This window comes from Neopsephotus bourkii, unplaced genomic scaffold (assembly GCF_033783945.1).
Source record: "Neopsephotus bourkii isolate Nb327-2 ecotype Australia unplaced genomic scaffold, CSIRO-AGI_Nbou_v1 NB_845, whole genome shotgun sequence".
In the NCBI taxonomy this organism is placed as follows: Eukaryota; Metazoa; Chordata; class Aves; order Psittaciformes; family Psittacidae; genus Neopsephotus; species Neopsephotus bourkii.
In genome coordinates, this window is record NW_026901341.1 from 666761 (window position 1) to 680854 (window position 14094).

At 56.5% G+C, this 14094-nt stretch overlaps 2 protein-coding genes across 8 annotated transcripts in view; one reads left to right on the forward strand and one right to left on the reverse strand.

The window, feature by feature from the left end:
• Positions 1-826: 826 nt before the first annotated feature.
• On the forward strand, positions 827-5405 carry OTX1 (orthodenticle homeobox 1). Of its 2 annotated transcripts, none has more exons than XM_061356273.1 (4): positions 827-897; positions 2454-2571; positions 3085-3236; positions 3890-5404. In XM_061356273.1, the coding sequence occupies exons 2-4, from the start codon at positions 2475-2477 to the stop codon at positions 4646-4648; spliced, it is 1008 nt and encodes a 335-aa protein (XP_061212257.1). In that variant the 5' UTR covers positions 827-897; positions 2454-2474; the 3' UTR covers positions 4649-5404. The 2 variants fall into 2 exon arrangements, with proteins under 2 accessions (XP_061212257.1, XP_061212258.1); XM_061356274.1 differs by lacking the exon at positions 827-897 and adding an exon at positions 1073-1182 and having other exon boundaries at positions 3890-5405.
• Positions 5406-10229: 4824 nt separating this feature from the next.
• WDPCP (WD repeat containing planar cell polarity effector) overlaps positions 10230-14094 on the reverse strand; it is a 158294-nt gene continuing 154429 nt past the window's right edge. For all 6 annotated transcript variants that reach the window (XM_061356206.1, XM_061356205.1, XM_061356201.1 and 3 more), the window contains one exon: positions 10230-11200. In XM_061356206.1, the coding sequence (XP_061212190.1) occupies positions 11150-11200 (51 nt within the window). In that variant the 3' untranslated portion in view covers positions 10230-11149. The remainder of the gene's footprint in view (positions 11201-14094) is intronic.

The window sequence follows — 14094 nt, forward strand, 5'->3', positions numbered from 1 at the left end:
GCGCGGCTGCAGCGCCGCACTCCGCGTTCCCCACTTCTCCGCGCACCGGCCGCGCCGCTCCACTGTCGCAGCCGCTGCGGGGAAAGAGTCGGGCTGCGCGGAGCTGTGCGGAGCTGCGCGGAGCGGTGAGTCCCGTCCCGTCCCGTCCCGTCCAACCGCCTCCGAACTCCCGCTCCCCGCCGCTCCCGGGCCGCCCTTGGCGCGGAGCAGCCGCTGAACGCGGGACTCGCGGTAAAGGTGCGGCCGCTGCTTCTTTATTCTTATTTTAAAGCACGAAGTTTGGGCGAGTTTCCAGACACTGGGGGGGGGGGGCCCCCCCCGGGACCCCTCTTCCCCCTGCTCCCCGCCGCTCCCCGCTGCTCCCTGCACCATCCCCGCCTCCAGCAGCGCCCTCCGCGCCGGCCCAGGCGGACGCCGAAACTTTTCCGCGGTCCCGCTGACTGCGGGCTCGGAGCAGCGCACGGGGGTGCCGGGGGAAGGGGCAGAGCTGAGCGGCCGCGCAGCGGCTCCCCCCGCGCAACTTCTCCAACCATTCCCACCCGCCCCCAGCACCTCCGCGGAGGTTACGCGGGGCCCTGCGCGCTCACCCCCACCCCCGCTCCACCCGCTGGGCTCCGACACCCGCTCTCCGCACCGCCGGGACCGGGTCGGGAGCACCGGCGGTGGGTGCGCGGGGGAGCGCGGAGCGGGGGGGGGGGGGGGGGCGCGGAGGGAGCCGTCGCCCTGCGCTGCCATTGCCCGGGCGGCTGTCAGTCAGGCGGGGAGCGGCCGGGGATTGGCGCCGGGCTGGTTACGCAGATGCTTTGCGCGCACATACAAGGGTAGGGCCGGGGGTAGGTGATCAATCCTCATCAGGGCCGCGGCTCCATCGCCCCGACAGCGCGGGCCGCCGGCAAGGTAACGCGGGGCGCCCCGGCAAGTTGGGGGTGCGCGGGTCGGCCTCGGGCATCGCCCCCCCCGCCCCTTCCCCAGCCCGCCCCCCCGCCCGCCCCCTCCGCGCCCCCCGCCCGCTCCGCCCTGCCCCGCGCACAGCCCCCGCCGCTCCGCAGGTGGCCGCGCAGGTGAGGCGGGACGGTGCGGCGCGATCCGCGCTCCCCGACGGGGCGGCCGGCGGCGGGACGGAGCGGAGGGGAGCGGAGCGGTCCGGCGGCACCGCCACCCGCACTCGGGGTGCTCGTGTCTGTGAGTGTGCGATGGGGGGCAGTGGGGGAGGGGGCACGGCCGGGACGCGGCTGCCCCGGGGTTTTCCTCTTTCTCTTTTCTTTTTCCCCTTCTTTTCCCGTCCTTTTCCCCCCTCTCTCCGCCCGGCACCGTCCCTCTCCGCCGCGCTCACCGGCAAAGTTATGCAACGCCGGGTCACGGCGCTGCCGCCCGCGCTGCGCCCGGTCCCGGCCTGCCGAGGGGTGCTCCTCACCCGCGCCCAAAACTTACCCCCACACCCGCTCTCACCGGCCGGGCCGGGCCGGGCCGGGCCGCGCTGCCCGCGGTGCCCCCGGGGGGGGGGGGGTGTCCCGGCCTCGGCAGCGGGGGCCGCCCCCGGGGCTCGGCGGGGCCGCCCGGGGTCTCTCCGCCCCTTCCTCCCCTCCGCGTTTATCTGCGGCTTTTTGCCACCGAGCCCGGCCGCTGCCTCCAGCCGGCGGCCGCCGGGTCCCGCCTGTCCCCCCCGGCTCCGCCGGAGCCCCCGGGCTGGGCTCCGCCGCCGTCCCGGCGCCCGCTCGGGTGCCTGCGCGCTCCCTTTCCCCTTTTTAACTCTTATCCATTTCTAATTAAAACGTCCCGTCTGCTCGCTCTTACATTAATTATTCTTCCCTCCTCTGGTACCTCCTTTTGATTCCTAATCCAATTATCTTTTTAAATAATTGCTTTATCTCTCCCCATCGCCGGGCACTGTTGCCTCTCGGCGCTTGGGCGCAACTCGCCTTCGTTTGCAACAAAATACCACCAATAATATCACCAATACAATTCACAACTGAAGGCCTCCGGCCCGGACCGCGGCGCCGGGTGCGAGCAGCGCTGCGGCCGCCGAGCCCCCGGGGCGCCCATCGGCAGGACTCGGGGCGGCCGGACCCCTAACCCGCCTCTCTCCGCTCTCTCCCCAGGCGCTCCGGCCTCGCCTCTGCGCGGGGAAGAAACCCGACTTTTTGTTTCCTGATCCTCGTTATTTCATTTTTTTCCTCCTTTTTTTCTCTCCCAATTCCTCTGCTGCGATCGCTCGAGGACCTCGCGGCGGTGACGGCGGGACGGAACGAAACAAGCTCCTTTTGCACCTATTCTGTGCTTCGTTTCTTCGATTTTCAATTGTCGTTGGCTTTTGCATTTTTTTGCCTCTTGTTCGGGGTTTTTTGTTGGGGATTTTTTTTTTTTTCCCTCCTTTCCCCCTCCCCACACTTTCGATTTTTATTTTTTTTATTATTGTTATTACAATTATTTTTTTTTTCTGCGGGACTTTGGAGGATCCCTGCCCGGCTTTTAGCATGATGTCGTACCTTAAACAGCCCCCTTATGGCATGAACGGGCTGGGGCTGACGGGCCCCGCCATGGACCTGCTGCATCCCTCCGTGGGGTACCCCGGTGAGTGCCGGCGCCGCGGACTTCCCCATCCCCCGATGCACCCCCTGCTTCATCGGTGGGGAGAAGCTCTGTCCCCGTCGGGTTTGGGGTGGGCTGTAGGGTGGGTGCCCCCATTTGCCCGCACCCCTGGCCAGACACAGCAACGTGGAGGGGACAGCTCCGGGTCCAGCTGAATTTTCCCTCTTTCCCGGGGCTTCTTCGTTCCCACGGGGATTTTTAAGGATAGAAAAGCTTTAAAACAACAGGAAAAAGCAGATTTACTTCAACACAACGAAATCTCCCCAGTGCTGCCCCCGGGGGCAGGCCTGCCCCTTCCCCAGCCATGTCCTGCCCGTTGTGCCTGCAGCAGGGCAGTGTCCGCTGCCGTGGGGCCGAGTTGTGCGTGCGGGGGGCAGCGCAGTTCCTTGGGGTGGGAGGCGGGGATGCTTCCCCAGCCCTTCTCCCGCGGGGTGCCGGGGCTGCGGGAGGTGTGTGGGGACCCGGTGTGACCACCGCAGCGATGCTCGTCCTCAGCCACCCCGCGGAAGCAGCGGCGAGAGCGCACCACCTTCACCCGCTCGCAGCTGGACGTGCTGGAGGCTCTCTTCGCCAAGACCCGGTACCCCGACATCTTCATGCGGGAGGAGGTCGCCCTCAAGATCAACCTGCCTGAATCCCGAGTCCAGGTACAGGACCTGTTGAACTGGGCTGGGGGGATGCGGGGCTCTGCCACTCAGATCCAGCTCTCGCCCCAAACTCATCCCTGTTTCCTTGGGGATGGAAAGCGTGTGAACTCCCTGCCACTTGTCTCTCCCACCTGGGGGCATCCAGGCAAAGGGGGGGGGGCTTTTATTCTTCTCTCTTATCCTCTTATTAGTTTTCTTGTAATTAATATTTTTCTGCCCTTTCCACCTGCCCCAGAGTGTAGCAGCCCCACTCCCCGGGTGCTTCCAGGGGTGCTCCCTCCGGCACTGCTTCCTGCACGGTGAAGCCCAGCGGGGTGGGATATGCAGGCAGCACCCTGTGCAGGATCTGTCCCCCAGTCCCATATACTGTCACAGCTCAGGGAACATGCGTGTGAGCTGGGACACCCCAGCCGCTGCCCCTGGTCACCCATGCTTGGGGCAGGATGCGGGGTGATCGGGTGCCAGTCAGAGGTGGGGTTTTTTTGGGGTGCGGGGGTGAGCGGTGCTAATGGCTGGGTGTGTGTGCTGGGAGAACTGGAGCTGGGGTGAGGTAAGCTGGGTGCTGCCGGGCAAGCGGAGGGCCTCTGGAAGCAGCCTCTGGCCTCCTCCTCTCCCCACCGCTCACCCCATTGCACCTCATTTTGCCTCCCCAGGTCTGGTTCAAGAACCGCCGTGCCAAGTGCCGGCAGCAGCAGCAGAGCGGCAGCGGGGCCAAGAGCCGGCCGGCCAAGAAGAAGTCGTCGCCGGCTCGCGAGAGCTCGGGTTCAGAGAGCAGCGGGCAGTTCACGCCGCCGGCCGCGGCCTCCAGCTCAGCCTCCTCGTCCTCCTCCAGCTCTGCCTCGTCGGCCCCAGCCGGTGCCCCGGCATCCCTCAGCACCCCGGCATCGTCCATCTGGAGCCCAGCGTCCATCTCTCCCGGTGCGGCACCGGCAGGGGTGACGGTGCCCGAGCCCCTGCCACCAGCCGCCGCGTCCTGCATGCAACGTGCCGGCCCCACCGCCGCCGCTGCCTCCACCAGCTACCCCGTGTCCTACGGCCAAGGCGGGGGGTACGGGCAGGGTTACCCCGCGCCGCCCTCCTCGTCCTATTTTGGAGGCGTGGATTGCAGCTCCTACCTGGCGCCCATGCACTCCCACCACCATCCCCACCAGCTCAGCCCCATGGGGCCCTCCTCAGTGCCCGGCCACCACCACCACCACCCGCTGAGCCAGAGCTCGGGCCACCACCACCATCATCACCATCACCACCACCATCAGGGTTATGGCAGCACCGGGCTGCCCTTCAACTCCTCCGACTGCCTGGACTACAAGGAGCCTGCCGCTGCCGCCGCTGCCTCCTGGAAGCTCAACTTCAACTCCCCCGACTGCCTCGACTACAAGGACCAGGCGTCCTGGCGCTTCCAGGTCTTGTGAGGGGCCGACCGCCATCCCCCCCAAGCTGCCGTGGACCCCTCGCCCAGGGTCTTCCCACCACCGCCCGGGCAGGACTCTGGCTCCGGCTCTTCCTCCATCTCCTCCTCTCCCCTCTTCATTTGCAGTGGTGATGCCCCGGGGTGGGGGTCCTGCACCCCCATCTCTACTGACTGATATTTATTTGCTTCCTGCGCCCCTCCAGCGGGTTTATTATAATTATTATTTTTTTAAACGCGACAGAAGAGGAGTTTAAAAAAGAATAATAATAATAATAATAGTAATAATAATGCAAAGCCGAGCGTCTCCCCTGCTGCCCCCCGGGCAGAGGCGCAGGCTGGCTCCTGCCCTGCCGGTGCCCCCCAGATTCAAGTGGGGACCCTCACACCCTCCTTTGGGTGCGGGAGCCCCCGGCTCGCCGGTCCTGTACAGCCTCTTGCCGCTGGGAGCGGTGGGATCGATGTAAATACTGGGTCCGTTCCAGTGACCCCGATTGTTTTCAGTTGATGCTGTCGGGCTGGCGTTTCTCTAGAGTCTAACATGGAGCAGAACTTTAAAAAAAAAAATCCTTTTTTTTTTTTTTATCTTAATTTTAATTTTTTTCCCCTAAAAATGAACCTTTCCCTATCTCGTGTCCTCCGTCCACCCTCGAGGGCTCCGCGTGAGCTCGGCCGTGCCGTCCTGGGGCTGGGGTGCGTGTTGGGGCGGGCGGGGAGCAGCCCAAGGGGAGGCAAAGAGGGAGGGGAGGGCTGCCCAGCTGATCCGCAGCCTGCAGACCAAAAACACCCGGAACTTTTGGAAAAAATAATGAAAAAACAATAATAAACAGGAAAGGAAAAAAAACAGCAGCTGAAAAGAAAGTTTTGGTTTGTTTTGTTGGGGGGGTTACAGGGGAAAGCGGCTCTGATTTGGTGGTTGGGGGGGCACGGCTTCTTGGGGGTGTGATTTTGGGTTGGTGGGGTGGGTTTTATCAGCCCCTTCTGTTGGTTGGTGCGTTTCCACGGGTCCAGGCTGCAGCTCTGCGTGCCCGGCTGCCCACCCGCCCCAGGCTGGGGCTTTCCAGCAGCTTTGCCCCATAGCAGGAGAGGGGCCGTGTACGTGTGATTTTTGATGCCATAACCCCACACTTACCCCTTCAACTGTAAGGCACCCCCCTCCCCCCCACACTTCTTTCCCCACTCCAATAAAACCCAAACTAATAAACGTGGTGGTGTCCTGTCCTCCTTCCTCCCACCCGCCTCCTCCTCTTCCCCAGGGAACTGAACTTCCTTCCCTGGGAAATACTTCCCGGTGGGTCCCAGCAGGATGGGCGTTGTGTGTGTGATGAGTTTGTGAGTGCTCAGGGGGGGAGACCCACCGCTGCCTCCACAGGTGTGGGCTGGGGGCCTGCTTTGATGTGAGTGAGTTGATGCTGTTAATTGGTAACTGATGTACTGCTGCACCGCTGTGCCGGTGGGATTCACGGGGAAGGGCAGATGCTGCCTGAAACAGCAATCCCCCTGCACCCAGTGAGCCAGCCCCACCAACTCGGGACCCACGGGCAGGCCTGGGGGGTGGTGGGGTGCAAGGGCTGCTCGGCCATACAACCACACAGACAGACCTTTGGACCCCTGTGCAGGCAGGTGCAGGGAGGGATGCTCAGCATCCGAGCCTCCAGCCCTTGCTCCCAGCATTTCCCTCCTCAGCTGCTGCCGGCTGCATCCAGATGGGGAAGAGAGGGGACGAAGTATTTCCACTGACAATCTCCCCCTTCTTCTTCCCTCCAGATCTTCCCTGCAGTTGTTGGAGGCTGCCCGCTAACACTGGGGCCATTCCCACTATGTACACGGCTCCTCTCCTGCTATGGGGCAAAGCTGCTGGAAAGCCCCAGCCTGGGGCAGGTTGGCAGCTGGACACACACAGGGCTGCAGCCCGGACTCATGGAAGTGCACCAACATTCCCATATTCCCATGGGACCAGGACTGAGGGGACCGCTGCTACCCTGCTTGGGCCATCGGTGCACTGATGTGTGAGTGTGGAGCATTCCCAAATTCCCCTCCTCCTCCCTGTGATCTTGCAGCAGTTCCCACTGCACCCAAGAGTGTTGTGGCTGGGCTGTGTGCTCCCATCGCTGGTGTTGAGGAATCAGTGTTCTCCTCTGGAGAGGGTTTGCACCTCTCTCTATCCCCCTGAGCACCCTGGTGGGATGCAGACAGGGCTGGGAATGTGCTGCTGTGGCTGCTGAGAAATGGGCTGCAGTGGGAAAAGTAGTGGGGGTCACCCCCAGGAGCCACAAGCTCTGTGCATCCTTCCAGGGTCAAAGCCACAGCACAGCCCCAAGGCAGGGAGTGACCGATGGCCTCATGGTGCAGTAGGGAGAGCTGAGAGAGGATGAGTGCAACTGAGCTGATTTCAGGTGATTTTTCTTTAAATGGTTCTTTTCCCCGTTGTCTCCTTAAGTGTGCGTGTACACACACACACACACACACATAAGTATATTATTATGCGTATGTTCTCTCCTGCAAGCACTAGTAAGGCACTCATCACACCAAAGGGTGGCTGTACAGGCAGTTTGAGGGAGGACCACACATGCTGGTTCTGGGTGCCACCAGCCTATGTATGCATCCCCAAGCCCTTCATTTAAAGAGAAAAAGTTGTTCACAGCCCTTCAGGAGCTGTAAAATGAAAACAAAACCAAAAATCTGTGCTCAGCCCAAAGTGAAGCCTCCCAGGTTCAGTGAGCACCTGGGATACAGGAGCCAGCAGCTGTGTAACACCCACCCCACACACTGCATCCTCCTCATGAGCATTGCGTCATTAGAACGCAGTAAATCAGTGCTGCTGAGACACGCAGCCAAGAGGGGAGCCTGAGCTTCATTTTTGGTGATGTGGTCCTAAACCTCTTCTCCACCCAGTCCCCTGCAGTGCAGCTGGGCCCAGGGTCTGCTTCAGGGTTCAGGACTCCGAGGGATGCTCGTGTCCCCCAGGTAAATGCCCCTGCTTTGGGCACACAGCAGCACCCAGTGCCGCAGCCCCATGGCTTCTGCATCCCCCACACCACAGGGTGGTCTTTTCCCTGTCCCACAAGTACAGACCTGGAGCACAGCGGTGGGGCCAGCTGCTGAGCCCAGCTGGAGGCAGGGGCACAGAGGAGACTCTTTGAGATCACATCAAATAATGGCTTTGCCCTTACTGCCTGGCTTCATTTTGTTGCATTTCTCTGAGCCCTGGAGTTTCTGCGAAGGTCGACACGCACAGCTCCATTGGGAACAGCCGGGCTGCTGGAAAACAACTAAACCTGATTATTTCTGTCCTCTTACATCAGGGAGAAACCCCTGGAAAAACAGCACAGTGACAAACCAAAGCAATGCCCTTTGAAGAGCCGAGCGTGGTCAGGTTTCATCCTCCCTCCACCTCCACCGCCTATGGGTGGGTGCCAGCAGCACGGGCAAGATGTGACTTGTGCCCACTGGTGGGTGAGCATGGACCAGGGAGGGTCACGGACAGGTTTGGGGGGCCCCAGCACCCCCCCCACACACACTTTGCTAGCCAGGGTTTGGGTGGCGGAGCAGACACCTTCCACTGCGGGCTTCCCTGAGGCTGGAAGAGGCGCTGCCGCCCGGAGCACAAGTCTTGGCAGGTAGAGCAGCGCTGGCTGCGGTGCCCGGCTCTGGGAGCAGGCGCCGGCGGGATCGGGCAGCCTGGTTGTGAAAGGGCTGCCTGCTTCACTGGGTGATGGGTGCCTCGCGTCTGCAGCAGGAACGCTGCTGGGTGCATGGCTGCTATTAGTGGGTTTGTTTCTTGAAGAGTGTTTGCTGCTGCACCGTGGCACTGCCAGTGGCCCGGGGGCTGGTGCTCAGATGCCGGGTTACCTGGCCCAAGCCTGGTGAAGCTCCTGCTTCTCGTCTGTGCGGCAACTGCCTCCACACAGAGCGCCGGCTCCAAAGGCATTTGGTGCTTGTAAGTCAAGGGCCAGGACTTTGTGGGATGCGAGGGGAAGAGGGACAGAGGGTGAGAATACAACCCAGCTTGGGCTGGTTTTATGCTTGGTGCTCATAGACCTGAAATAATTTACGATCCATTTGCTGTTACGGGAGTATGTGCTCTGAGTAGAGCCCCTGCTTGTAAACCTTTGCTCGTAAATCCTCCGCATGTGGTAGGGAGCTGTGACAGGTGATGATCTGAATGCATCTGAATGCCTTTAGCAGTACCTGGCTGTGCAGAGGTGGGCAGAGGATGGGCAGGGCTGCTGCTGGCCAGGGTGGCCAATTGCCATTTTGGGTGTGGGATGTGCTTTGGGGACACAAAGTGCTATGGCTTAGCATGAATTAAATTATCATTAAAAAAAATACTATAAATTGTAAGTTTCAAGAGCTGTACCCACTAAACCCAACCGACTACAGTTATTTTATAGGCAGCCTTTCTGGCAGGGTGCAAAGAAAACAGATGATCCCAGCTGAATTGGGAGTGATTGCACCCGACCATTTGTGGTTTTCCCTGTGCTCACCTCTACGTTAGCCAGTGCATGCTAATTCATGCACTTTGAGCAGCAATTAATGCACAGAAATTCCCACATTGTTTCCAAACCTGTTTTGAATTTGCCAAAAAACCCCTGCTGGTGTAACTCAAGTCCCAGCCGAGGAACCTGCTATACTGGAGAGCTCTTCCTTCGTGTTGTATGGTTGAGCACAAAAAGCTGCGGGGAAGGAGGAGAGTGGAAATGGTCAGAGGGATGAAGCTAAAGGAAACCATATGCCTCTTTCCAGCTAAATCCCTATTCAACACTTCCTTTCTTTTTTTTCCAGGACAGACAGGACTTTTCCAAGAAAGCCACGAGAGGATTTTTTTCTTTTTTAATGAAAAACTGTGATTTTAGGAAATGGCATTCTGGATCTTATGTACATTTCTAGTATCACTTCCTGTATATTTTTAAGCTGAAATCCTCTTAGCATGCAAAGTAAATAGATTATGATATACTGAAGGATTAAGACTCACTGTCTGGTGTCAGATTAATCCCTCATATAGACCATCACTTGTACTGACAGAAATATGGCTGCAATTCAGCAAAAAGCTGCACGGCGGAGCAGCGCATCGCAGCATCTTAGGCAGAACCCCTGCCCAATTGCTGCGGTCCATCCTTGCGCTGTGTGTTTTCCAGAAAATAAATGTAAAGCCATACGACATTAAAGGTGTGTTCCCTTCCTAGTGCCACACGAAGCACAGCCAGTATAGGCACGGCTCTGTGCAGGGAGGTGGTGCAGCAGCCTGCTCTGTTTTGAAGCTCTCTGTAGTGATTTTTCCCTTTGAGTGTACAAAACTCTACACATTGCAGCCCCTTTGCTCCCTTCAAACCACAAAGCAAAAAAGCTCCTTCAAATGCACTCATGGAAAGGTGCTGGTTGGGATGAAGTGCTGAAATGGCCTGGGAGTTTTGGTGTGATCCAAATTGCCTGTTGTGGAGTAGAAATTCAGCAGGATTTTGACTCGTAGGGGAAATGACAGCAAGCACAGATATACTTTATTTGGGCGAATGCAGAACAACTGTTAATAAATACCTCTAATGGCTTGTGTTGTTGACTTTTTTACATTGTGCTTTTATTTTCAGTCCATTCATCACACAGATTTGTTCATCATACAAAACTGATTTCAAGAAGCTCGCCAGCTTTGGGTTGCAGCCATCCAAAAACTCCAGCTTAACCCACATGCATGCCTATGGAAGAACTCAAAACTCTGCATCAGTGCAAGCTGCACCCAATCAAACGGTGGGAAGAAAGACCTGCAGCGATGCTCGCCCTTCTCTTCACTGACAGAAAAAACTAGAGGGCTGAAACAGGTTACGTTACCTTCTCAGTGCATTTTCTCGTCGTGGTTAGAGGAGGCAGATTAAAATCTGGACTCCAATGGAATGATGTTTAAGAGGCTCTGCATCTTTTTTTCAAGGCAAAATAATGGTTATTCAACTAAGATGATATATCTAGATATGAAAATTGAGAGCATTCTTTGAAAAATGCTGCCGACTGTGAAAGGCTGCTCTTTCACAGAGGTATCCTGAGTGAAGATGTTATCTGCTGGTATCTCAACAGGACGGTTTTCAGAGCCTTAAGTGGAAATTCAAATCTGCTTCCAAGGGAAGATTGTTAAAATATATAATGCATAGAGAATTACAGACTTTCTCCTGAGAAGTTTACAGATTCATCCAAGAACCACCCCCCAAATTCTTCAGTGTTGCATTTGTATGGTAAACGGGGAGCTGCAATTACTCGCTCTTTTGATGTCTTTGAATGACACGATGAAAATGTCACCAAACTGCTCTCCATAAGCACACATGGAGCAGTTTGTGCATGGACACGTCTGTGCTAACTCAGAAATAGTTCAGAGGTCTAAGGGCAGACTATTTTCTAAGCCTGGTTTTTCATCTTCTGCTACTGGTTGGCTCCGGGGCTGCCTGGAAGTTCACTGAAGGATTTCCTGTGAACTTTACCACCTTGGTGAAGAAGTTTCCCCTTCTTTGCTTTGGCAGCTCAGTCACACCAGCCCAAAGTGCACAACTTCGAGAGATCCGCTGTCTCCAGTCTCCTGTGGGCCACAACACAGGCAGGATCAGGCATGCTGCAGGGACAGGCACTGAGGGATGGAAGCATGGGTACTGAAACACCATCCCAACCCAGGGAGAAGAGACAATTGCAGGTACTGTCCCCCGTTCAGCTCAGGAATGGAGGATGCAGCCCTAAAGTGCTGGAGTCTGTTTTATGCCCTTTTGCAATCCCACTCCCCTGCTGCTCTTGGGGAAACCAGGGGCTGCAGCTCCAGTGACTGCTCATCATGTCCCATGAGGTGGATATGGGGTTGGGATGCAAGGGGATGGGAGCTCCACCTGCTCCTAAGCCCCCTTCCCCAGGACTTGGAAGCTTATTGGCAAAAGTGAAACTTTAGATTTTTGTTACCTTTTAATTAAAACACACGGCAACCACCACAAGGCTGGCTTAACACCAGTGGGTAGCGAACCAGGTTTTCAAAGTTACACAGGAATATGGCATTTTGCATTCCTCATACAATCCAAATACGTGATTTCAGCACAAATTCCCTTTCTGAGCTCTGTGCCTGTGCAGGGTAGAAATCCCAGCCCTCTGGTTTTGCAAAGGACACGGCGATGGGGGGGGAATATGTGCCACAAATAGAGGTTATTTCATAACGCAGGCTAGCGTGCCTGTGAAATGCATGAAATACTTTGCCTTGGAAAGTGCTGTAGTCTAGTGAGTCATTGCTTTCTTTTGAATTACAGATGAGTAGCCAGCCCTTCACCATGCAAAGAAAAAAACTAGGTGTGGAGCTGAAAACAAAGGGAAACCTGTGTTTGTCCTGTCTTGGAGAGCAAGACACGCTGGCTGGCGTGGGAAGGCAGGGTGGGCTGAGCCCCAGGAGGTGGCTGTCAGGGCTGTGTCAGGCTGTGGCAGCACTGACGAGGGCAGACGGGACTCATGTGAGTGACTCCTGCTCCTTACCTTCAGGAAAGAGGGAAAAAAATCCCTTAACTCTTGCAGCTTCATGAGGAACCTTTACCAGAGCAGCAGCTCCATCTCATGGCATGTTCATTTCACCACAGAGATAGACATCACGCTCTGAAACAGCATGCCTGTGTACAACCTCCCTACCTCTGCGTGGAGGGAGCAGTAAAGTGTGACAGCTCAACACAGGCGCTGTGTGGACACTGAGGTTTGTCTCCAGCCCACTGCTTGGAGCTTCCCTTGCAGGGAGGTGGCAGGAGGTGGCTCTGCCATTATACAACCCACTATTAATTCTCAGAGGCAGTTTAAAGATGATGACAAAGCACCCCCAACGTCCCATTCAAACCAGTGCTTGCACCCCAGACCCCACCATGTTATTCCAGTGTTGAAAGTAGAAGCACAGCTTCACTGTGAAGACTGTTCCTTAGGCAAGTGTCTTCAAGGAGGTTATGAGGTGCTTTTCCCTGTAGCAGCCCCCATCGGCTGTGTGCATGTGCCTTGGTTTCTTAGTGGCTGCAGGCTTTCTGTGGGCTCTCCTTGCTCTCTGAATGGCACTTGTTGGAGTCACCAAAAAACAGGAAACATTTTTCTCTGCAGGGGAGCCACAGCAGTAAATCCTTTGCAGAGCATCAGCAGCTGAAGGTAAAGGGGGGGTCTTTTTACCCTAGAGCCCTGCCTGATGCAGAGGGGCTTCTGCTGGGCAGGTGAATGCAGGCTGGAGAAAAAAAGTCCACATTATGTCTGGGTTCAAGGTTGTCTGGGCAGTTGTTTGAGGCTCAGGGCCCTGAGTGCATCAGGAAGGTATTTGACCTGGGTTTTGTGATTCGTGCTTCGTGCCTCTGTCCGGGGAGAGGTTAACAAGAGCCCGGTTCTGCAGACCTACCTAGCTGCTTCTTAAAAAACACACTTTAAAAAGAACTATTTGCAAACCTCTCTGGTCACACTAAAGACACAGCGGTGTCGTGTGGGAAGCCTGTGATGTGGCATCAAGCTTGTAGAGGTGTTTAATGTTAATCAAAGGCTGAGGAGCGATAATGACTAGAACCCTCTTCTGTCATCTGCATCTTTTCTGATGTAGCATCCCAGCAATAAAAGATGCTGTTGTAATTGGACAAGAGTTGATTTTCACAGTGCAGGAAGAGGTCTGTCCAGGAGCAAGGGAAGCCAGGACTGCAGTGCTGCTGCCTATGGCAATGAGCACCTAGTCATTCAGAGAAGGAAAGCATGAATATCCTGACAGGAGAGCACCTACTTGTGCCCTGGAGAGCTCAGATCGTGGGGCTTTGCATGGTAATGATGTGGTCCCGCTCCAGCAGGCAAAGGGAGGAGCAATATGGGAAGGCACACCCTGTAACTGAAAAGCCACAAAGGCATCTTGGACCTGCAGGTATAGCAGGATAGAGGCAGTGGTTTGCTCGGACTCCCCAGGTCTGAGGCAGAATGGAGCCTCCTGGAGTGGGAAGTACAGAAAAACCTCTTCCCTATGCTGCTGCATTGCTCCCAGAAGGCTACGCGTTTTCTCTGGGAATTATTCTCAAGGGCATGATGAAGGTGGGAGAAGATGAAAGTGGGAAAGAGAGCAATGCCATGAAGGAGCAATGCCATGGGGAATTATTTCAAACATCTGTTTTTTCAGGCAGAGACTGCCTGATTCCAGACTGCAGGAATGGCTACATGGAAGCACACGCCTGTTAGGATCCATAGGTACTGCTTCGTTTCACTGGAAGTGCTTTGTTTCCTTTGGCTAGCATCACAGAAAAGCTTTTTGGATGATAGGTATTTAGCTGAGTGTTAACATAATAAAACAACCACTTGGTAGCTGTAAGGCACCATTGGCTTCAGCATCTCAAATTGCCATAAATCAGATCAGTTTCCAGTCCAGAAACAGAGCAGTTGCCATTCACATTTTCCAAAGGGTCTTGTGCTGAGGTAGGTGACCAGGTGACCTGCTCAAGATTATCAGAT